This window comes from Phaseolus vulgaris, chromosome 9 (assembly GCF_000499845.2).
Source record: "Phaseolus vulgaris cultivar G19833 chromosome 9, P. vulgaris v2.0, whole genome shotgun sequence".
Classification (NCBI taxonomy): domain Eukaryota; kingdom Viridiplantae; phylum Streptophyta; class Magnoliopsida; order Fabales; family Fabaceae; genus Phaseolus; species Phaseolus vulgaris.
In genome coordinates, this window is record NC_023751.2 from 11,602,408 (window position 1) to 11,626,615 (window position 24,208).

General features: G+C 32.7%; 3 protein-coding genes across 4 annotated transcripts; 2 read left to right on the forward strand and 1 right to left on the reverse strand.

Annotated features, from left to right (window-relative positions):
* Positions 1–1,719: 1,719 nt before the first annotated feature.
* Positions 1,720–9,616, reverse strand: LOC137820188 (probable E3 ubiquitin-protein ligase RHG1A). Of its 2 annotated transcripts, none has more exons than XM_068624105.1 (7): positions 9,302–9,616; positions 8,740–8,972; positions 6,802–8,587; positions 5,943–5,993; positions 2,539–2,640; positions 2,257–2,397; positions 1,720–2,173 (listed from the first exon to the last, which is right to left on the reverse strand). In XM_068624105.1, exons 3-7 carry the CDS (start codon positions 8,491–8,493, stop codon positions 2,042–2,044), a joined length of 2,118 nt encoding a protein of 705 aa, XP_068480206.1. In that variant the 5' UTR covers positions 8,494–8,587; positions 8,740–8,972; positions 9,302–9,616; the 3' UTR covers positions 1,720–2,041. The 2 variants fall into 2 exon arrangements, with proteins under 2 accessions (XP_068480206.1, XP_068480207.1); XM_068624106.1 differs by having other exon boundaries at positions 8,826–8,972; positions 9,302–9,605.
* A 4,800-nt stretch (positions 9,617–14,416) lies between these two features.
* Positions 14,417–18,314, forward strand: LOC137822219 (uncharacterized). The gene is made up of 5 exons (XM_068627118.1): positions 14,417–15,464; positions 15,738–16,126; positions 16,334–17,255; positions 18,009–18,249; positions 18,311–18,314. The coding sequence occupies exons 1-5, from the start codon at positions 14,417–14,419 to the stop codon at positions 18,312–18,314; spliced, it is 2,604 nt and encodes an 867-aa protein (XP_068483219.1).
* Positions 18,315–18,331: 17 nt separating this feature from the next.
* On the forward strand, positions 18,332–18,850 carry LOC137822220 (uncharacterized). Its single transcript, XM_068627119.1, has one exon. It carries the CDS (start codon positions 18,332–18,334, stop codon positions 18,848–18,850), a length of 519 nt encoding a protein of 172 aa, XP_068483220.1.
* The last annotated feature ends 5,358 nt before the right edge of the window (positions 18,851–24,208 follow it).

Genomic DNA, 24,208 nt, shown 5'->3' on the forward strand with positions numbered 1-24,208 from the left:
CATAGATGTTAAAAGTTTTATTTCCTTCTTGACTTTTTGTTTTCTTAATACTCATTTATAACTCTTTATTTTCATATTAATTATATATAATCGAGATTAAGTGTAGAGTTAGATTACAGCATTAAGTACGCATAGACGTAACGTTAACATACAACTTTTTTTTCAAATTTCTTGTAACATCCTTACATATAATATTAAAAAATTAGATCTTACAAACCAATATATATATGTGTGGATGTATTTATAATATTTTAAAATATTATCATAAAAGAAAATAGTTAATTGTTATTCTCAAAAAAATTTACTATTTATATTGACATCATGAATTAATATACAATAATCAAGATTACAAATCATAAGAGTTGACTAATATTATTTAAAGTTAATATAAGAATTCAATTTACAACATTTATAAATTTAGTATCAACTTTTAAAGAATTCTAATTTGATTCGTCACTCAAGAACTTTCAAAAGATACATATTTTCACTAAAATTTAACATCTAAGTCGGATAGTTCCTTACAATGTAAATAGTATCCATGTAAACATCTAAGTAATTTGGAAGATTATGAAATCAGAATACTCTTTCATCAATGACTCAAATACTCAATACACATTAAACTCTAACTAAGCCAAAATCCCCTTTAAAGATTTTCACTCGCATCAATCCATCATATTCATTTTAAAATAGTAATTCTCACTAAATATTCTGATTACAAGTATTAAAAAATTCAAAAAATACTCATATCTATTTAATCAAATTAGAACTATAAATATTAAAGTCATTTAAACAATATAATCAAATAGTAAAAGGTCAGTTCTTTCTTGAAAAGATTGTGTCGAGAAACCTTTTTAATACTAATAGTTGCACCCTCTAATATTCCTGCGCTTCCTATTATCAAATCCCCACAAATCAAAATCTATTTTTTTTATTATCTCTTCCCCTCAAATTCTTGCGCTTCCCATTATCATAGGCAACTCTAACAGTAAGAAAAAGGGAGAAAGTGAAAGATAAGCCAAACGTGCAATTTGCAAACAGATTCGCATATGTGGGGAGATTGAAAGGAAGTGGAAGTGGGTTTTTCAAGTTTGATATGAATTGCGAAGATTCACAAAGAAAGAAAAGGGTGTTAAGCTCAAATTTCCAGTTAAAAATCCGATAAGATGAAAAAAATAAGCTCAGTTTTCCAATGAGATTCTACTGGAATTAGTAAAATGTAAGTCCCCAAGAGTTATTGGTTTAAAAAAAAAAAAGACTTTTCGATGTGGTTCCTTTGTTTATAGAAAATCTGATAGGACTGAAGATTTTCTCTCTTGGTGTGAACCATTTCTCTAGTTTTATTCCAATGGGTTTTGATGAACTTGTTTCTCTTGAAACTATGAATTTAAGGGGTAATAAATTTAATGGTAAGGAAATGATGGAGTTGAGCATTTGAACTAAGAGTTATTCAAAATCTATCATCACTTTACATTATAATATTTATATTATAATACAGTCCACACGTTTACCATATGACAAACAAAATTCATGAAGTCCAGTCCAGGAATGCAATAAGTCTACATTTTCAGGAACAAAATTTTTATAATAGTTCCAGGTCAAAAACATTTATTCCAAAAAGAAGCACCGCATACTAGAGAATCCAGTACCTTTGATTCTTACATTTGTATAATATTTCTTGTACCTAGTTATCCGTTCCGCATAAATCCAAACCGATAAATATGAGCAATATAAAAAATTTCATAAGCGAAAACAAGCCTTGTCAACTTGAGTTAAGAAACTGCTTCATCCAAACCAATCATCCATCACCTAAACAAGGTGATCATTGATGGCTTTGGATAAATAAACAAAATGATATAACAAATTCGAGGGAGGGACTCCGGTAGGAGAAACCTTTGTCAGTCAGGTACGACAATTTACTAGGCTACAGATAGAAAACAAGGTATGATGACAAGGCAGCAGCAAAGCGCCAGAATTTCCTGGGTAAATTGTGCATTTTGTTCTTCATGATCATGGTAATTGCCTGAGGACAGAGTCACAGACATCATGTTGCCAAGCCTGTTGTCTTACAAATCGGACACAGATTCTTATGCATTAGCCACTGTTTGATACAGTCACTATGGAAATCATGGCCGCAATCAAGCGTTCCAATATCATCTCCATCACCATAATCCTCCTGCAGACAACGTAATCAAGTGATGAGACCCGTGCAAACAAGCATGCTGGGAAATTTAAATTAAGTCAGCTAGTCAAGTGTACCTGACAAACACAACAGGGTTCTGCATCAATCTGAGTTTCTTTTTCAACCGAGTGCTTTTTCTGTTTCAAAAATTTCAATACGGTTTCCTCACTCAATCCAGTACTCACATTTCCAATGCGCTCTTCCAGAGCCAACAACTCCTGTTGTTGTCATAAATGTCAAATGAGAAACTCTCTAAAATGAAGAACCAACTTGAAATATAATCAAGGGATAAAAAAACTGAAACTATGGTTGAATTGATATATTAATATTAGCATCCACTTGAAGAAATGAGATTTTACCTCGTACGACATGTTATCAACATCAAGTCGCATATCTCTGTGTCGATCATGAACATCAGCTATTCCAGAAAGAAAAGACTGATGATCAAGGATCACAACATCCTGCGACAAAATGAAGACATAACCCTTACACCAGCATTTACAAGCTTACGATAAAATATCCATTAAGCCAAAAAATAGTAAACAGCCAACCAAATTGGGATTATGAACAGATAAAAATCCATAGTAGTTAACATCAAATTACGATCTTGCTTATAAAGGGTGTGGGAGGTTGGTTGGCATGGGAAATTTAACATAGTTTTACACAGATGCTATAGAAAATGTGCCTTTTGAAAAAACAAGGATCTCTTATTTGGGGCATATTATATGAAAAGTGGAAGTAGCAGTAGATACCCAAAAGATTGAAGCTACTTTACAGTGGTCCTTACCAAGGACTATCAACACCTTAAGAGGGTGTTTAGGAATTATTAGGTACTGCAGGAAGTCTATATGCTAGCCGCCGATTGACTGCTTATTGAAGAAGAATTTTAAATGGACACAGAGAGTCCAGAAGCTTTCACCAGTTATAGCAGGCTGTTACCACTATTACATATCTATCCCTGCCAATTTTTTCACAAAAATTCTCCATAGAATGTGATACACAGGGAAAAGGAATAAGGGTTGTGCTGACACAAAAATAAAATACCAATTGTAACTTCCACAAGGCCTCGGCAGATTCTACACTTGCTAAGTTTACTAGCTATCCAACATTGGAAGACATACCTGTTAAGTAAAATATTTACTGTATTTACACCGAAAAAGTTTAAGACGTCTCTTGGAGTAGATAAAAACCACTCCAAACCAGCAAAATTGGCTGGCAAAGCTGATGGTGTATGAATTTGTGATAGTGTACAAGGTGGGAGCTTCCAATAAAGTTGTGGATGCATAGGCTAGGAGGGATGAAGATAAAGAAATGCAACCCATATCAAGACCCTTTTGGCTGGACATTGCAGAGATTAATGAAGAGGCTAAGATCCAATTTTAACCAAATTTGGGGAAGATTTAAAAGATGGTATGGATTTATATCCATGTTTTACCTCTCGCAGGTGCTTTTGTTCTATACAGTCAAAGTCTTGGGCAAATTTTATACTTTGGGTAAAAATTGATATAATAGCAATGTCCAAGGAGCTGAACACTGCATCCCATTTGAAGTGGTTTACGGAAGACCAACACCTTTGGCTAAATTTGTCCCTGGAGAAACATGAGTGGAAGCAATTGCACAAGATCTTATTAGCAGAGATGAGGCTCTAAAGCAACTCCAATACCATTTACAGAAGGCACAAAATCAGATGGCTCACTGTGCAAATAGACAGAAGAGTTTCTCAGATTCAATCAGGAGATTGGGTTAATCTCAAATCCAGACCACATACACAGTTTCCATGCCTATCAAACTGCATCCCAAGCTGGCTGCTAGATATTATGGACTGTATTTGGTATTAAAGAATATGGTAATATAGCCTTTTTAAACTACAACTTCTAGAACAAGCCAAGATACACCCAGTCTTTCATGCATCACAGCTTGAAAAAGTAATAGGGCATCGTCCAGTTGAAAAAAGAGCTTCCAGCTGAGTTACATAATACAATAGATATTTACCAGCCACTGCACTTTTTGGGAACAAAGCTACTCGAGAATATATCTCTTCCATCAGAGACCAGTTTTCCATATTTCAAACTTGAGGAGAATGTTGTTTTGGAGGGAGGTACTGTTGGATCCAGTGTACATAATAAACATTCATAGGCTTCATATAGTAGAAAGCAAAGATTATATTACGGACATATATAGTTTGTTATAGTGCTAGTTGGGGTTCCTTTCTGTTTTCTGTTACAGTTTGTTAAGGAAATGTAGTTTCCTTTATATAGTGCCCTGCCTGGTTTCACCAAAAGGAGGTTAGGAATTTTGATTGTGTAAACTGAAATTTCTAGTGTAGAAAAGGAAAGTGCTCCTTTTGGGGGTAAACCTATTTACCTTGTTCGCTTGTAATTCTTGATACTTGGAGAAACAAATAAGTCATTCGTGATCTATTTCTGGGGGAGGAAGGAGTATTCGTTTCCAAGTTGCACTTTAGCAAACAGGATTGGCATGATTAGAGGAGAGGATTTCATATGCAGAAGCATAGACTGAAAAACCAAGAGATGTAGTCCAACTTGAAAACTAAAGATTTGAAAGAAGGAAACTAAAAAGTAATTTTATTTCTAATACAATGATTAGAAAATCGAAGAAATCACTCCTACACATACACTGTCACATTTAATTCACACTCCTACACATACACATACACATACACTGTACACTAGTTGGGTTGGGTCAAGTTTCTGCTTCTTTATTTGTAAGACTCAATCCAACCAAACCTTGTCCTTGGATTTTAGAGTAATTGCTTTAAACAATATACTATATTATTTAATATTTTCTGAATGGAATAATACAATATTTCAAAAATAAATTAGTCAATAGAATAATGAAGTAAATTGAATAATAGTTATATTAATGTTAATAATTTTGGTTGAGTTGGGTTAGGTATGGAGTTCATCGAACATAACTTGTCACTCAATCTGTAGGAGATTGGTTGGGTTGGGTTGGGTTTGACCAAATCACAAAGTAACCCCAACCCAATCTGTTTGGATTGAATTGGGTTATAAGATTATCTGATCCATCAAACACCCCTAAACCAAGGAAATTTAATTTTATAATTACAATTAATTATACTCTAGAAAAATTCCTAAGATTGTTAAGGGGTTGTTTTAGTTAGAGGAGAGTTTAATAAACTATGGTAAGAGTTAGCTAGGCTGAAAGAATAAATAGGGAAAACTAGAGAGGGAAGGGACAAAAAAAGTTGCATTTCAGGAAAAGGAGGGAGAGAGCCCTGGATCTCACGAACATCCAGGAATTCACCCCTTTTTTTGAATATTTTCCATTTCTTGGTATTATACCCCCATTAGAGTTGGATTGGGAACTAGGGTTCATTAATAAAGATTCATTCTTTTGCTCACAATACTTGATACTGCTCTATCAGAAACATACAAGACATACTAATGTTTAGACTTTAACTTTTTCTCAAATAAGAATTTTATCATTCTTGCTTTGCAACTTCTGGACAGATATGGACAGAATATACCTTTCGGAATCCACGTGTAAGTCCAATTAAAATCACAAATAAATCAACATCATTGGTAGGCCTGTTAAGGGCCAATGTGACAACTCAATCCTTGCTGATAAACAACAGGACATGTAATTATACTTTTTGTATTAAATCTGTATAGGAATTAAACCATCTTTAATGTGATTATGGCAACATCAGAAAATCAGTTAAAGGTAAAGGAAATAACATCTATCTGTCAATATACACCATTCATTTAGAACAACTAACCTCAAAACGCACATTCCCACCTCTACGCATAAGGCCCAACACATTGCGGAGCTGCATCATGAAAAAAAGAGTCATGTAAGATAATAGTTATTCAGAAAAAAAAAATACATCAATTTTCAAGAGTATTTAAATAACAGAGCTTAAATATTGTCAGGAGAAGGCAGAATAGGATATTGGTAGAATATGTAGTTTTATTAGCTACTGATATATTTATTCCTTTCTAGTCATGCTATTGGATGTATATTAAGTATTCAGTGATCTCTGGGAAAAGGATTTTACTGGCTTCACCCTATTTTGGATCCTTACGAACATTATAGGCTAGTTATTGAGGTTCAACACCATCGAAGCATTGGAACTAGATCAGACTATTGTAGATCCAAAGAGAGCAATCAAACCAAGTGTGATGATTGAGCTAGAGAAACTAAACATGGGAGTAAATGTTATCAAATTTGCTCCTAGATTCATTTTGTTTGTCAGAAATCATTATGAACGGTTAAATTCAAGATCACCTCCTTCAGTCAGGAATTTGCTTTAAATAAATTTGAAGCCAAATATTGTTTGTAGCATAGAGACTAAAAGAAAAAAGCTTGGCTAAGGTTCATAAGAAATAACAACTACAGGCTACTCATCAGTCTCACGTACCATGAAAACCAAGTCTTCGAAATTGAAGCTGCAATTTTTAAATAGGCAAGTATCCACTTAAACAATTTCTGAAACAAAAACTTAAATTTTTCAAAGAAAAGGGTGCCATTCACTTGATGCCTCCGAACACTTCATACAATCATTAAAACAACAATCTTTACCAGGACAAAAAACTATGATTATTGAAACGCAAGTGAAAAGACAGCTAAATACAAACCTCAGATACTAGTCTACTACTTCCTTCACTTGCAACAGCCAGAGTACGTAGTGAATAAGGAATTCCAAATTCACTTTCTCCTTGCCTCTCCATCCATGGAGATGATCTCAGATTTGCCCCAGTTCCAGATGATAATGGCCTTGGTTCAGAGGTAGAAAGACCAGAGCGCAAGGAAGAATAAGCATTGCTTGGATTTCCAATAACATCAGAACCAGGAGAAAACAAGGACCGACGGACAAATTCAGATAGCCTCCGTGGATGTTGCGGAGGATTAGGACGAGAAACCCAATTTGAGGCAGATGAAGGGTTGGTAGCTGGATTGGATCCAGTCCGTGATGAAGAAGCAACATTTCCTGGAATACTTAAATTTTCACTACTTGAACTCGAAGCTCTAACAGTTGGATTTTGAACCAAATTTCTTAAATCAGTTGAAGGTACAAAGACAGGATGTTCTAAAATATTTCTAGACATTCGTCTTGAGCTTGCATCTTCTTGGTCTCTGTCGGCACATATAACTGGGTTTGATGAATGGATATTTCTTGAGCTAGAACCACCATTCCATCTAAACGATTGCCTATTCCTAGGCAAAGCAGGAACATGGATTACAAGTGGCTGGCTTTGAGGAATCACATTATCTATCGGTGGAGCTGATCTCAAATTCAGAGAATTATCAACAGAATGAAACCTTTGTGATGCTTGAGAGGATGAAGAAACACCAGACTGCCTGATCATGCTCCCAGTTGAGAATGCAGCGGGAGGAACAGAATTTTGTTGATTTGAAGGATTTAACCGCAACCGGAAATTCCTGTGAAAGCTTTCTGAGCTTCCTGCAATGTTTGAATCAGGAACATTTTCAGATGCTTCATCCCCCATTCCCAGGCCAAGTCTTGCATTTACCTGCTCTGAGGATACAGCTCTGTTTGAACTGCTTCCAGCATTATCCTGAGTAGGAATTGCATGCCAAACACCATCTGCATGCTGATTGTAGCTAGAACTTCCAGCATCTGAAGATTGTCCATTATTTCCATCAACAGCCTTTCTTTTACAAGAGACACGTCGAGTATCACGAGAACCTGGCCTACCATCAGAACCTTCTACCAGGAAGCCATTATTTGCAGAAGGAAGCAAAAAAGAACCAGATCCAACAGTAGATGGTAAGCACTCATTTGCTGACCCACTAGACATGTGTAAGTTAGGGAGCTCCAGATGTTGACTATTATCACTTCCACTGTCTGCTAGACCTGCATTTAGGTTGAGATTCTGGGACATCAAACGAGAATCGGGACTGCGCATGTACATAGGACCTGTATTATCATTGTCTAGAGAAAGAGTATTGGTTGGTTCAAGGTGCCTTTCTTCTAGCCTTGCACCAGGCAATGCACCACCAGTAATGGTTGATGTCCATCCATGTTCTCGTTTTTGCTCATTATTGTTAATCTCATTTGGGGTATTGCTGGAACTTGGCTCGCCTAAGCTCCATCCACTCAAATTTTGCCATTCATGATTAATAGAATTCACATAAGGTGAGTTCATATCACCAGGAGAAAGTATATAATCAGGTATTTGATTTTCTGCAGGATTCACATTATTCCAGCAAATCTGCTGATCCACAGTCGAATTACCTGGCGTAGAGCCACAATCAAATTCTAAGGTTTCTGGCATTGGACCAACTGTACCTCTCTGCCCTTGCATTGAAGGAATCTATTGATTTTCCCACACAATAAAATTAAATATATGAAATTAATCCCTCAATAAACCAATAAGCCAGGCACTAAACTTGGCAGCGCTGTTCAACAAAACAAGAAAATGTTCATCAGGAAAACTCAACAATCAAAATGTTCATGTAAGATGTAAACCACATATGCTTCAGTAAAACCTAAGATATAAACAAAAGTATCAGAGTACAAGGCAAACTCAACAATTAAAAAATAAACAAACCTTAACACAGGAAGGTCATCTATTTATAAAGTCAATGCGTAACTAAGAAGCCAATGTGTAGGTGCTTCTTAATCTTATGCCCTAACCTTCTCAATTGGCGCACAGAACAGGTTTGCACCACCCAAATCACAAGCACCACCACTCAATCCTCGATAATCAGCTAAGAATCTTGCAGTATCAATCCCACTAATGCAGCATTGCCAATTGATTAGTCCCAGAAATTCGCGCACCCCCTGGAATAGACGAAACCTCAACAACAAAGTTAGCATGTTTTCACACAACTTAACGAATAAAATCGGGGGAAAAAGAAATTGTTTTTTTACAAGATCAGCTCCCATGTTTCAAAACACCAAACTAGGTTCAACAGACACATAACCAAGCTGAATTTACGAGAGTCGTGAAAAGAAGACCAACAAAAACCCCCGTAGTTTAACAACCAACCCTCCTAAAAAATCCCGTCCAGAAAAAACATGAAGATTCAAACTTTATAAATTTCTGAAGCGCAGCAAATCACCCAGTAATCAGAGCAGAAAGATAGATAGGTTAAATGGATGAAACTGACCAGATGAAACGAAAAACGGCCGATCTAATTGGATAATCAAGGTATGAGTGGGTCAGAATGAATAGATAAAGAAAGCGAGCATGTTGGATAGGGGGTGCTTTTTATTCGATTTAATGTTCCCTTTCCTCCTGGGTAGAAAAACGAAGAAAGGCAAAAACACAGTGAGAAAAGGGGAGAGAAGAGAGGGTGTGGGATGGTGGAGGATATCAAAATCAGATAGAAAACTGAAAAGAAGAAAAAAGAAAAGAATAAAATAAAAATGTATTGTAATGAGGACAGAAACCTTCAATTTACAAAACCATCCAAGAGATATATATTACTATATTAATTTAAATTAGAGTAAAGGCTCTCTGGCCTCGAAACAAGGAAGAGAGAAAACGGAAATTGAAAAAAAAAATTACATTGCTAATTAACACAGATTAATTAATTAATAATTAATTTACTAATCAGTGATTCCGTAATGAGAAAGTGGGGAGAAGGGGTGCCCTGTTTGGCAGTTTACCAATTGAGGGGAGGTGAGGTGCGTGTCTTTAGTTCTGACCTTACTCAATCCATATGGGTCTGCCTCTGTCCCCAAACACAGCAGATAATAATGATATTAATAAATTATCGGTGTTGGAGTTTCTGCCTCAATGCAACCCCTTTTCCCTTTTGCGTTCACATCTATTCTACACCACCTTCTTTCTCTCTCTTTCTTCTGCTCTATTCTACTATGTGTCTCAAAGGAAAACAAAACACAAAAATCATGCATCACACCCATTCAATTTACTTTTTTCACCTAAAATAAAATTCATAACTCATTACTTTAATTTTACTCTCCACATATGTTTATAATGCTAACTATATAATACAGTTCTTTTAAAAGGAAAATGACCCTTTTAATAAAAAGATAAAATAAAAACATTTCAATTTATTCATTTGATACTTTTTATGATATTAAATAAATGGATCTTTCTTTTTAAATGATATTGATTAAGAAAATCAATAATTCTTTTACAAAGAAAATTAAATTTTAATTTTTAAACCTTTTTTTTATATCTATTGCAATTGAGTGTGTTGACCGTGTATTGTAATCAGAGTAGTATATTCAAAAAAGTAAGACATTTCATTCTGGATAATATATATATATATATATCCATAAGGATTCATTCCACAGGTTTCTGCTTTCTACCCATTCTTTTAATAAATTTACATAATATTCACCTGTTTGAAATATTTTCTGATTAATTTTTATTCATTACGTCCTCATTTTCTTGTGTATGTGAAAAAAAAAATCTACCTCTTTATATTTTTATGCTCGTTTGAATAGTTCTATTTTTCTAATATCTCTTTTAGTTTATTTTTCTGTGAGATCTCTTTTTATTTATTTACTTATATGATTCTTTTCATCCATTTGAATGATGACGTTTACATTATTTTTCCTACCCATTCAAGGACATTTTGTTTCTCTGGTAGATATTTTATAAAGTTTCATGGCTGTGCATATTTTAATATATTCACAACTAATTATTTTATTATTTGTATAACTGAATTTTCTTTATACCTTACATTGCATTAAAAAAGGTTTTAACGAATAATTCTATAAACAAATTTAACTTATGGAAGTTTTGTTAATTTTGATTAAGTTTTAAAGATTCTTTTAAAAACTTCAAGCAAATAATTGATATTTTTTTATTCTAAAAACTCAAGAAAATAATAATATAAATTTATTCTTAGTTAAATTTTAAAAGTATATTCTAAAACAGTAAAATAATAAAAGTATTTTTTATTAACGTTAAATTATAAAGATTTATTGTTTTTAACAAAATATTCTAGATTTTTTCAAATTTATGTAAATAAATATAATTAATTAATTTTAATAAATATATAATTAAAATTTATACATCTATACCTAAAGGGATTCCTCATTATAAACGTGTTTTTGTGTACACAATTTTCTTCCAATTCTACCATTATTTTATATATCTCATTTTATTAATACAATGGAGTATTTTGTCATTTCATATGAATTATTTAAAAAATAAAATTATTTTTTAAATTAATATTAATGTACAGTTTTTATATGACTCTCCGCTCTTTCGTTAATTCCTTACTTTAAGACAACAACAAGAAAGAGAACATACTCCCCACACATTTTCACACTAAATCTCACATATAATATATAGGCGCATTTGCTTGCGCCTTTGTTTGCGCTAGTATGTATAAAAAAGATTCTTCATTATAAGTGTTTTTTTGGTGTACACAAATTTGTTCTTATTTTATCATTCTATCAATATTTCATTTTATTTTGTCATTTTATAATTATTTTAATTTAAAACTTATAAAAAATTAACATAGAAACTTATTGATGTACATTACATTTATGATTTGAAAAGAATTAGTGAAATTGAACTTTGAATTGGAAAGTGATGTGGTGGACACTTACTTTAATTATTTTAAAATATAATAGGGATTTAATTTAAACTTCATAAATATCTCATCAATGCAAATTATTTTTTTATAAAATTAAAAAATTTAAAATTTGCTTTTATTAATATTAATGGTTAAATTACATGATTTTTTCTTAAAAATTTAGAGAATTTGGATCCTATGTAATACTTAGGATCTGTTAATAATCTGAATAATTTATACCTATGTAAAGAGGATTCTTCTTTAAAACACTTACACAAATGCTTTTCCATTTTATCCTTACTTTAACATTTTATTTTATTTGGGTTATTCAATCATTTTGTAATTATTATAACAGTTTATAGAGCATTTCTGGATTTTGAAATATGAAGATTCATTTATTTTATTTTTCCTCTCTCGTAAATATTTTAACTCGTCACTTCTTGGTTAACCTCCACGATTCCCTTTAACTACTATCTCCTTTAACTCCTTAATTTAAGTGCACAACAACAACGCATAAGAGCGTGCATTTGGAGCGAGGCATGAATGGTTCAGTTTGAAAAAAAGGCTTAACATGCACATCTTGCAGGTACCTCACTCAGTCTGCTGTAAGGATCTAGAAGTGGTATATTTTAAATGATACCTGAATATTTTATTATTAAAATGAAAATGACATATAGAAAATTCAGTTATTCAGGTTTCATTTTAAAATAACCACCATCTCTCTAAAAGTTTCCTTTTCCTTTCTCTTCCTTTTCTCTAAGATTCTGATCTCTTCGCTCATCAGTTTGTCGATCAGAATATACCGTTAGACTCCTGGTAGCGAAGACTACAAGTCTACTAAGTTCAGTTTTGTTCCTCTTTTTCCTTTTCTCTCCTTTTCTTTAAGATTCTGACTACCTCGCTTATCAGTTTGGCGATCGGAGTCTGCCGTTGGACTTTTGGTAATGAACCCTATAAGTTTGCCGGATCAAAATATCAGATAGAGTAAGTTCCTTCTTGGCTCCTTTTTCTTTTGAGTTAATTTTGATCTTATTAGATTTTGTACGGGTTAATCTTAGATTTTGTACGGGATTAGGACTCTGTGGTGCAGGTTAATTACCTTTTTGGGTAGATTTGGAGCTCTTAGTGAGCATAAGCTAAAGTTCAGGTAAGGGAAGCTAATCTTATTATTTTCAATAAAACCTAGGTTAGAAGATTCTGGATGTGGAGGTGACGTGGTCACCAATTCCAATTATTTTTGCTTGCAGGATTGTCTCTCTTGAAGAGTAAAGTAATATATTGACTGGAATGGTTGATTTTGAATCTTTTATATTGATTTTAAGGTGAATAATTTGTTGAAACTGTTTGTGATTGAGAATTGAAAGTGTTTGAATGATAATATAAATGAGTTGAGCTATTCTTTTTGAATATTTTGGTTGAATTACTTAAGTGAGATGTTTGATGAGAAGTGGTTGTGTGATTTCAGATGATGGTTGATTTAAAGAGCATATATTTGGAATTAATTATGTGTTTTAAGTAAAGTTTGAGATATATTTGGATTGTTTAGAAAGTTTATATATGAAGTGATTGAGTGGTGCATTGATATGTTAAATGATGTATGTAATGAGGTTAAAGTGTGATCAAGACGTAGTATTTTCAGGAAAGGAAATACCATGTTGAGATTGTTATTAGGGTGTATTGATTTGTGAGTGTCCTGTGAATGAGACGATCCTGACTCTACTGATATAATGGAATCAAATAGATGAAGTTATTCAGTTGGTGAGAGTCGAAAGAGGTCCATTTGGTTGATTCTGAGGTTTGAAAGAACTGGTCAGAGCATATCAAATGGATTTACCCTGTCATATGAAGATGATGAGATGAGATATTGAGATAATTATGTGCATGGCTGTGTGGGTTTCACAGCAGTAGTATGACAGGTGCAGGTCTCTGGATGCTAATTTCAATACACGAGTCTTCCGGAAGTAGAGTCAAATGTCTATGTGTTGTGAGTCAGTAAAAGTCTGACATATGAAAAATGAATTTTATGAATGTAATAGACACTTGATGGTTTGAGAAATCATATGAGAATTGATGAATTATGCTTATTAATTTAAAATTTAAATTATATCAAAACATTTTATATAGATAGCTTACCTTGTTATTTGTTTGTGTTTGTTTCTCTAACTGTGATGATCGTGTATTTACACGAAGCAGATGAGATTGCAGGTAATAGAGCTCCTCAATGAACAGCAGAAGGTAGGATTAGATAGATTTAAATTGAATGCTTTGTTTTGTTTTTAAACTTTTTGGATGTATATATTAAATCCTTATGAAGAGGGATATATTTTGAGATACAAATATGAGGAAACAATATATGTTTATATGTTAATTAGATATTGTACGTTAATTAGATATTGTACGTTAATTAGATATTGTACGTTAATTAGATATTGTACGTTAATTAGATATTGTACGTTAATTAGATATTGTACGTTAGTTAGATATTGTACGCATATTTTTTTTTTATTTTTTTTAAAAAAAGTAAAAGTTAGGGATGTTACATTATGGTATCAGAGTTGTTCGAACCTTAGGAGACCTAAGGGTTATGGGATTGTTTATGTGTGCTTTAGTTAGGTTGTTAGTAAAACTACATAGTTATGATTTTTTTAGATTCATCATAAATCTTTCTTTTCTGTTGTATAGCATGACTCCTAGACCTCCTACCCTCCCCAACCTTCTTCTGAGATGAACCAGATTGGCAGGGCTATTGAGATGATGGCAAATGCTATCCAACAACAGAATATGGCAATGGCTCAGAATCACCAGGCAGCAATGCATCATTGGAAGACTGCTAGATCTGGTGCAACAGCTTCCCATGTCAGTCAGCCTCAGGAGCAGATGGGACTGACAGAGTTCATGAGACACAACCCACCTAAGTTCACTGGGAATGCCACTCCTGACCAAGCAGACCAATGGATAAGAGAGTTAGAGAAGATCTTTAGAGCAACCTCCTGCCCTGAGAATAAGAAATTGGTATTTGCTACATATTTATTGTCTAAAGAAGCAGAGTTCTGGTGGATGGGAGCTCAACAGATGATGGAAGCTAGAGATGAAGTATTAGACTGGGAGAGTTTCAGAGTGAAGTTTTTAGAGAAATATTTTTCAGATAGTGCAAGGTTTGCAAAGGAAGCTGAATTCCTCAAGTTGGAACAGGGAGAGATGTCAGTGAATGCATATGCTATTAGGTTTGAGTACCTAGCTAGATTCTACACCCAAGCTACCTCTGAGGCTTGGAGGTGTAGGAAGTTTGAAGAAGGTCTAAAACATGAGCTGAAGAAGACTATAGCTCCTATGTGCATTAGAGAGTTTCCTGCCTTGGTGGAGAAGGCAAAGATGGTGGAGACCCTGGAAAATGGTGATTCCAGGGTGATCAGATCACACCAAGGAGGGTCTTCCAGTGGGAAGGCCAAGGTGCAGCATCAACAACATAAACCTTATGCTAGACCTCCACAACATAGGACAGGAACATCTCTACCACAGTTTCAACAACAACAACCATGGAGACCCACATGTTATCACTGTGCTGGACCCCATTTGAAGAAAGATTGTCCTCAACTTTCATCGGAGAGAAAGTGTTATACTTGTCGGAAAGAAGGACATCTATCAAAAGATTGCCCTAATAGGAGGAGGATAATTCCTGGAGGTAACTTGCAGTCAGGAAGAGGAGGAGGTGGTAGACCCCAAGCAACTGGAAGGGTGTTTGCTATGTTAGGAGCTGAAGCATCTCAGTCAGGTAACTTGGTACAAGGTGTATGCTATATAGCTGGTAGATATGTGAAAGTTTTATTTGATTCTGGAGCGACACACTCTTTTGTGTCGAGTTTATGTGTAGCGGAGTTGGGTCTTCTAGTAAAGGAGTTGTCGTTTGAATTGTTGGTCTCTACACCAACATCAGGAAAAGTTTTAACCTCTACAGTTTGCTCTGAATGTCCAGTAATAGTAGAGGAACGCAGGTTCAAAATAAATTTGATCTGTCTACCTCTTTAGGACTTAGATGTTATCTTAGGGATGGATTGGCTATCTGCCAATCACATTCTCATAGATTGTGGTCGACAGAAAATAGTGTTTTCAGATTCCAAGAAGTCATATGGGATGTCTGCTCAGCAAGTGTGGTCAGAATTGAAAGAAGGATCAAAGTGTTTTGTAATGTTAACTCAGATGGAAGTTAAGAATGAAGAAGAAATGAGTAGTATACATGTGGTGAAGGATTTCATGGATGTATTTCCAGAAGAAATACCTGGATTACCTCCTAAGAGAGAAGTAGAATTCTCTATTGATTTGGTACCTGAAGCTGGGCCAGTGTCAATGGCACCTTACAGAATGGCTCCAGTAGAGTTGATTGAACTAAAGAAGCAAGTTGAAGATTTGTTGGAGAAACAATTCATCAGACCAAGTGTATCTCCATGGGGAGCTCCGGTGCTTCTAGTTAAGAAGAAAGATGGAGGGTCTCGGTTGTGTGTAGATTACAGACAATTGAATAAGTTGACCATCAAGAACAAATATCCTCTGCCCAGAATTGATGATTTGATGGATCAGTTACATGGAGCCTCAGTATTCTCAAAGATTGATCTGAGATCTGGATACCACCAGATTTTGGTAAAGGCTGAAGATGTTCAGAAGACAGCCTTTAGGTCTCGTTATGGACACTATGAGTACGTGGTGATGCCGTTTGGAGTAACAAATGCTCCAGCTTTGTTCATGGATTACATGAATAGAATTTTCCGTCCTTTCTTGGATAAGTTTGTTATAGTCTTTATAGACGACATACTTATTTATTCAAGGACTAAGGGAGAACATGAAGAGCATCTGAAGACAGTGTTGGAGATTTTGAGGGAGAAGCAATTATATGCTAAATTCTCTAAGTGTGAGTTTTGGCTGAAGGAAGTCAACTTCTTAGGGCATGTAATATCAATTCAGGGGATCTCAGTGGATCCAGCCAAAGTGGAGGCAGTGCTTCAATGGGAACGTCCAAAGACAGTGACTGAGATAAGGAGTTTTGTGGGTCTAGCTGGCTACTATCGGAGGTTCATTGAAGATTTTTCCAGGGTAGTAGCTCCTTTGACTCAGTTAACCCGCAAAGATCAACCTTTTGCTTGGACTGACAGATGTGAGCAGAGTTTCATAGAGCTGAGGAAAAGGTTAACTAGTGCTCCGGTGTTAGTGATTCCTGATACAGGAAAACCTTTTGAAGTTTACTGTGATGCTTCACATCAGGGTTTGGGTTGTGTCTTGATGCAAGAGAAAAGACCAGTTGCATATGCTTCAAGGCAACTAAAAGTTCATGAGAGAAACTATCCAACTCATGACTTAGAGTTGGCAGCTCTGGTGTTTGCTTTGAAGATTTGGAGGCATTATTTATATGGAGCTCAATTTCAGGTGTTCAGTGACCATAAAAGTTTGAAATACTTGTTTGATCAAAAAGAGTTGAATATGAGACAAAGAAGATGGATGGAGTTTTTGAAGGATTATGATTTCCAACTGATGTATCATCCAGGGAAGGCTAATGTAGTTGCAGATGCTTTGAGTAGAAAGTCAGTACAGGTGTCAACCATGATGATTGAAGAACAAAAGTTGATTGAGCAATTCAGAGATCTAAATTTAGGAGTGAAATTTCATGTTGATCATATTAGTTGTAGTAAGTTAACTATAACTAATGATTTTCTTGGAATGATAAAGGAAAAGCAGTTAGAGGATCCTACTCTGAAGCGTACTGTGGATTTACTAGGTACAAATCAGGCTAAAGACTTGGTGATGGGAGAAGATGAGATCTTAAGATTTAATGGTAGAATTTGCATACCTGCAAATGAAGAACTGAAGAGAATGATCCTAGAAGAGGGTCACAAGAGTTATCTTAGTCTACATCCCGGTATGAATAAGATGTACCAAGATTTGAAGGAGTCATTTTGGTGGGCAGGCATGAAGAAAGAAATAGCTTTATATGTTGCTACATGTTTGACATGTCAGAAGGCAAAGGTAGAACATCAGAGACCTGGTGGTTTGTTACAACAGTTAGATATTCCTGAGTGGAAATGGGATAGCATTGCTATGGATTTCGTTACTCATTTACCAAGATCAGTAAGGGGTCATGATGCAGTCTGGGTAATAGTTGATCAACTGACGAAGAGCGCTCATTTTCTTCCAGTTAATTTGAGAATATCTATGACTAAGTTGGCACAATTGTACATCAAAGAGATTGTAAGATTGCATGGGGTGCCTTCTAGTATTGTTTCAGATAGAGATCATAGGTTTACTTCACGGTTTTGGCAGAGTTTACAAGATTCTTTGGGAACTAGATTGAGAATGAGCTCTGCATATCATCCTCAAACAGATGGGCAGTCTGAGAGGACGATCCAATCCTTAGAAGATCTGTTGAGGACATGTATCTTGGATCATCTGGGAAGTTTGGATGAGATGTTGCCTCTGGTGGAGTTTACTTATAATAATAGTTATCATGCTAGTATTGGGATGGCACCATATGCAGCTTTGTATGGGAGGAAATGCAGAACTCCTTTATGTTGGTATAAGGACGGTGAAACAGTTTTGGTTGGGCCAGAGTTAATTCAACAAACCACTAAGAAGGTGAAGCAGATACAAGACAAAATGAAAGCTTCTCAAAGTAGGCAGAAATCATATGCAGATAAGAGGAGAAAGCCTTTGGAGTTTGCAGCTGGAGATCATGTGTTCATGAGAGTGACACCAACCAAAGGTGTAGGACGAGCTATCAAATCAAGGAAGTTATCTCCTAAGTTTGTTGGACCATATCAGATCCTAAAGAAGATAGGTCCAGTGGCTTATGAGATTGCTCTACCTCCTCAATTAGCAAACCTGCATAATGTCTTTCGCGTATCACAGCTAAGGAAGTACATCCCAGACCCTAGTCATGTGTTGGAAGTGGATAATGTGCAAATCAAGGATAACATGTCTTTTGAAGCAAAACCAGTTAGGATTGAAGACCATAAGAGTAAACAGCTCCGAAGCAAGACCATCAGTATGGTGAAGGTGGTGTGGGATGATAAATATGGTGATTCAACTTGGGAATTAGAAGAAACCATTAGAAAAACCTATCCATATCTCTTTTCTGGTAAGTCAATTTTCGGGGACGAAAATTTTTCTTGTTAGGGAGAATGTAAGGATCTAGAAAATAACCTTAGAGTAGAAGTGGTATATTTTAAATGATACCTGAATATTTTATTATTAAAATGAAAATGACATATAAATAGAAAATTCAGTTATTCAGGTTTCATTTTAAAATAACCACCAAAGTTTCCTTTTCCTTTCTCTTCCTTCTCTCTAAGATTCTGATCTCTTCGCTCATCAGTTTGACAATCAGAATATACCGTTGGACTCCTGGCAGCGAAGACTACAAGTCTACCCGATCAGAATCTCTTATAGAGTAAGTTCAGTTTTGTTCCTCTTTTTCCTTTTCTCTCCTTTTCTTCGCTTATCAGTTTGGCGATCGGAGTCTGCCGTTGGACTCTTGGTAATGAACCCTATAAGTTTGCCGGATCAAAATATCATATAGAGTAAGTTCCTTCTTGGCTCCTTTTTCTTTTGAGTTAATTTTGATCTTATTAGATTTTGTACGGGATAATCTTAGATTTTGTACGGGATTAGGACTCGGTTAACTCAAGGTCCTAGTTATATAGTTAGATTTAGGACTCTGTGGTGCAGGTTAATTACCTTTAGCTTTTGGGTAGATTTGGAGCTCTTAGTGAGCATAAGCTAAAGTTCAGGTAAGGGAAGCTAGTCTTATTATTTTCAATAAAACCCTAGGTTAGAAGATTCTGGATGTGGAGGTGACGTGGTCACCAATTCCAATTATTTTATATTGATTTTAAGGTGAATAATTTGTTGAAACTGTTTGTGATTGAGAATTGAAAGTGTTTGAATGATAATATAAATGAGTTGAGCTATTCTTTTTGAATATTTTGGTTGAATTACTTAAGTGAGATGTTTGATGAGAAGTGGTTGTGTGATTTCAGATGATGGTTGATTTAAAGAGCATATATTTGGAATTAATTATGTGTTTTAAATAAAGTTTGAGATATATTTGGATTGTTTAGAAAGTTTATATATGAAGTGATTGAGTGGTGCATTGATATGTTAAATGATGTATGTAATGAGGTTAAAGTGTGATTAAGACGTAGTATTTTTAGGAAAGGAAATATCATGTTGAGATTGTTATTAGGGTGTATTGATTTGTGAGTGTCCTGTGAATGAGATGATTCTGACTCTACTGATATAATGGAATCAAATAGATGAAGTTATTCAGTTGGTGAGAGTCGAAGGAGGTCCATTTGGCTGATTCTGAGGTTTGAAAGAACTGGTCAGAGCGTATCAAATGGATTTACCCTGTCATATGAAGATGATGAGATATTGAGATAATTATGTGCATGGCTGTGTGGGTTTCACAGCAGTAGTATGACAGGTGCAGGTCTCTGGATGCTAATTTCAATATACGAGTCTTCCGGAAGTAGAGTCAAGTGTCTATGTGTTGTGAGTCAGTAAAAACATATGAAAAATGAATTTTTTGAATGTAATAGACACTTGATGGTTTGAGAAATCATATGGGAATTATGCTTATTAATTTAAAATTTAAATTATATCAAAACATTTTATATAGATAGCTTACCCTGTTATTTGTTTGTGTTTGTTTCTCTAACCGTGATGATCGTGTATTTACACGGGAGCAGATGAGATTGCAGGTAATAGAGCTCCTCAATGAGCAGCAGAAGGATTAGATAGATTTAAATTGAATGTTTTGTTTTGTTTTGTTTTTAAACTTTTTGGATGTATATATTAAATCCTTATGAAGAGGGATATATTTTGAGATACAAATATGAGAAAACAATATATGTTTATATGTTAATTAGATATTGTACGTTAATTAGATATTGTACGTTAGTTAGATATTGTACGTATATTTTTATTTTTTTTTTTTTTAAAAAAAGTAAAAGTTAGGGATGTTACATCTGCCACCTAATTGAAGGTAGAACTCCGTGACTTGATCATTGGTGCACATTATTATGCTCTGATGTTGCCGCCTACGTGTCTCATGAAAATAGAGTTTTTATTATATAATGTCATGACAACTTTCCTTTTTATCTTTTTTTTTATTCGTTCTTTTATGATAATTTATTATTTACTTATCTCTTTTCTCCAATAACTATAACAATCTGAACCGTTTTTTGAAAATACCATTATCTCTGTATTGATCTAAGTTTTAGTAGGATTATTGAAAATGTATAAACATTTTAACTTTGATGTGATATGGCTTGAATTATTGACTTTTTTTTTATGTTCCTTTTTAAATTGTTTTTTATTTAATATTTCTATAATATGAAAGTGTGTACACTTAATATTTGTATAATAACAAAAATCGTTACCAAATTTTTTTTTTAAACAAATAGAATTTGAAAAAAATAAATAAATAAATTAATAGATAAGTTTATTATTATTATTTTTTTAGTCTGGGATTTTATAGAAAAAGGTGTTGATTATTAAGGTAGTGTTTTGATGACGTTCAAATAAATAATTAATATTAATTTAAAATATAAGTTGTTGAAACATTTATTTTCTATCATGGATAAAAATGATATTTATTTTCTATCATGGATAAAAATGATATTTTAATGTAATGTATTTAACGTGTTAAATAAATAATAAATATTATTTTGACAAATTAATATATTTTGATATCATTATCTTCTTTTTTTTTTTCTTATCATTTGGAAATTAAATTTAAAATAAAAGGTAATGAAATATATGTTTAATTAAATTAGAAGAATTAACAATATTTTATTTTATTTCTTTTAATAAATACAGTGTAACTTTTTTTATTTCAAAAAATTAACTCAAAGTAATTTAGTCTACATAATTATTATAGAAAATTTAATTTTGTAAGTACTGGAGTAGAAAATACTATTCTCCATGAAATTTGATAATCTGTAAATTTTATTGAATCATGATTTTTATTTTTTATAAATTTATTTTATTAAAACAAAGTTTAAAAGAAGTAGAAGTTGCTCAATCAACTAAGAAAAACATATCTTATAATAATAAGTCTCACTAATAAAAATACTATTTATTCTCAAGAAGATAAAATAAAATTTGGATTTTCTTAACTTTTAGTATATCTTTAAATTATATTAAATTTAATATTTTAAAATATATTATTATTTTTTTAATATATCAAAATCAATATAATTATATATATATGAAGGGATTCCTTATTATAACGCGTGTAAACAAATTTATTTCTATTTTATTCTTTTATTAATATTTCATTTTATTATTTTATTTTGATTATTTTATTATTTTATAATTATTTAAATTTAAACTAAACAAAAGTTAATATTAAATTTGAAAGGAAAAGAGACCATATGCAATACATTTATTATTTGAAAAGAATGAGTTAAATTGAACTTTAAATTGAAAAATGGTTTGACAGAAAATTATTTTAATTATTTTAAAAAATATTAGAAATTTAAGTAAAACTTCATAAATATTACATCAATGCAACTTATATTTTTATAAAGTAGATAAATTTAAAATTTAATTTTATTAATATTAATGACTAAATTGTATGCTTTTTCATAAAAAGTGAAAGAATTTGGATCGTATATAATATTTAGATCTGTCAATAATTTGAATAAAAGATAAATTGTATATAAACTAATATTTAAAATCAAATAAAATATTATTATTCATATATTTGTATTAAAAATATAAATTTATAATTTATTTTAATAAATATGAATATATTTTATCTATATATTAAAATATTATTCTTTATAACTAATTTTAAGAATGATATTATAATTTAGTTTTTTTTTAAACGGCTACCCTTAAAAATAATTATATCAATAAATATATATAAATTATTAACTTTTTTGTTTCTCCCCTGAAAATTTGTGACTCACTAAACAACTTTTTATTTTTTCTTCCATTTTCATTATGCCTTTTTTGTTACCTTTCTATTTATCTCAGGTTGTAATTCGATTTTTTTAATGATGAAAATCAAATAAATTATAATACTTAGGAATCATGATAGCTATTTAACTTTTTTTTTAATCTTGATAAAAAAAAATATGCAAATAAAAAAATAATAAATAAATATTGTAATTTTTAAAAATTGAAAAATTGATGAATGATATGTTCTATACAATTTGATTATTGTCATAATTTAATTAATGAAGATATACCTTAACAATACTTTTATTTCTTTTGAATAATATACATAAAGACATCTCCGATCTTTACCTTTTTTTTTCCCTTTAAAGAATAATTTAATATTATTTTTATTTAAAAACACATATATATATATATAGAGAGATAGATAGATAGATATAGATAGATAGATAGATATAGATAGATAGATAAATGGATAGATAGATACATATAGATAGATAGATAGATAGATAGGTATAGATAGATCGATAGATATATATAGATACATAGATAAATAGATATAGATAGATAGATATAGATATATGATAAGTGCCTAATTTCAGTAATATTTCATATTAAAATATAGGCACTTATGAGGATTTATTGCTAATTTACATATAAAATAATCCCTAATTTATGAATTTATACCTTTTTATATTTTTTATGATCTTTATTTAACGAAGAGTATTTTATTCCCAAATGTAGTGTTAATTGCAGATTTCTAAGGAAGATTGGAGATTTGGATTTAAGATGAATGATTTGAGCTAAAAAGATAAAGATAGAATGTCCCATAATGAAAAAATATGAAAAGAAAGATTGGGTTTTCTTATGTTTTATCATTTAGCCCATTAGCGCGACATAGGAAACAACCTAACCCTAGAAACCTAGGATAAATAGAGGGCCAGAGGCTCAATTGTAGTGTGCCAGATTGAGAGGAAAACACCATAGAGTGAATTGTAACCAATTGGGAGAATGGAAGATGATAGAAGTATGCGTGGCTAATTCTACCTTTTGGGATTGGGAGTAATCTGCTCAAACTCTTATGTATTGAGGTTATATTTTATATATTAATATTCAGTTATTGATTGATTATTGGTATTGTTGTTTTACTTTTAATTTTCCGTGACAAATTGAGAATCTTAAATCTGACCGGAAGGTATTTTTAGGGTTCGGACCTAAACAACAATACTTAACATATTGAAGTGCTAGGAATAGACTTGAAATGTTAATTGCTATTAAACGTCTGAGCTTCGTTCTAAGTTGTTCTTATAATTATGCGAGGGATCGATAGTTAGGGGACATTCTTAAGGATTTTATATGCGAGGAATCGATATAGATGATTTTTATACGGGCATCAATTTCAATCAAAGAACTTAATATTGACATGCTAATCAAAATACACACATGAGAGGGAGAGAGATGAAACCTAATCCCTATTTTTCCAATTGAGACAATTAATTCTTTGTTTGTTTTCTTATTGATCATTGCCAACACAACCACTTTCAATACACTCTTTTAATTGTTTTG

Excerpts from the sequence above, each read along its gene's own strand:
- LOC137820188 (XM_068624105.1), bottom strand. The coding sequence starts at position 8,493 with ATGCAAGGGCAGAGAGGTACAGTTGGTCCAATGCCAGAAACCTTAGAA. Across the intron at positions 2,641-5,942 it reads GTGGGAATGTGCGTTTTGAG|GATGTTGTGATCCTTGATCA; the intron begins GTTAGTTGTTCT and ends ATTTTGTCGCAG. Across the intron at positions 2,398-2,538 it reads TTGATAACATGTCGTACGAG|GAGTTGTTGGCTCTGGAAGA; the intron begins GTAAAATCTCAT and ends TGACAACAACAG.
- LOC137822219 (XM_068627118.1), top strand. The coding sequence starts at position 14,417 with ATGAACCAGATTGGCAGGGCTATTGAGATGATGGCAAATGCTATCCAA. Across the intron at positions 15,465-15,737 it reads AGCTGAAGCATCTCAGTCAG|GGATGGATTGGCTATCTGCC; the intron begins GTAACTTGGTAC and ends ATGTTATCTTAG. Across the intron at positions 17,256-18,008 it reads TGTAGTTGCAGATGCTTTGA|ATTCTTTGGGAACTAGATTG; the intron begins GTAGAAAGTCAG and ends AGAGTTTACAAG.
- LOC137822220 (XM_068627119.1), top strand. The coding sequence starts at position 18,332 with ATGAAAGCTTCTCAAAGTAGGCAGAAATCATATGCAGATAAGAGGAGA.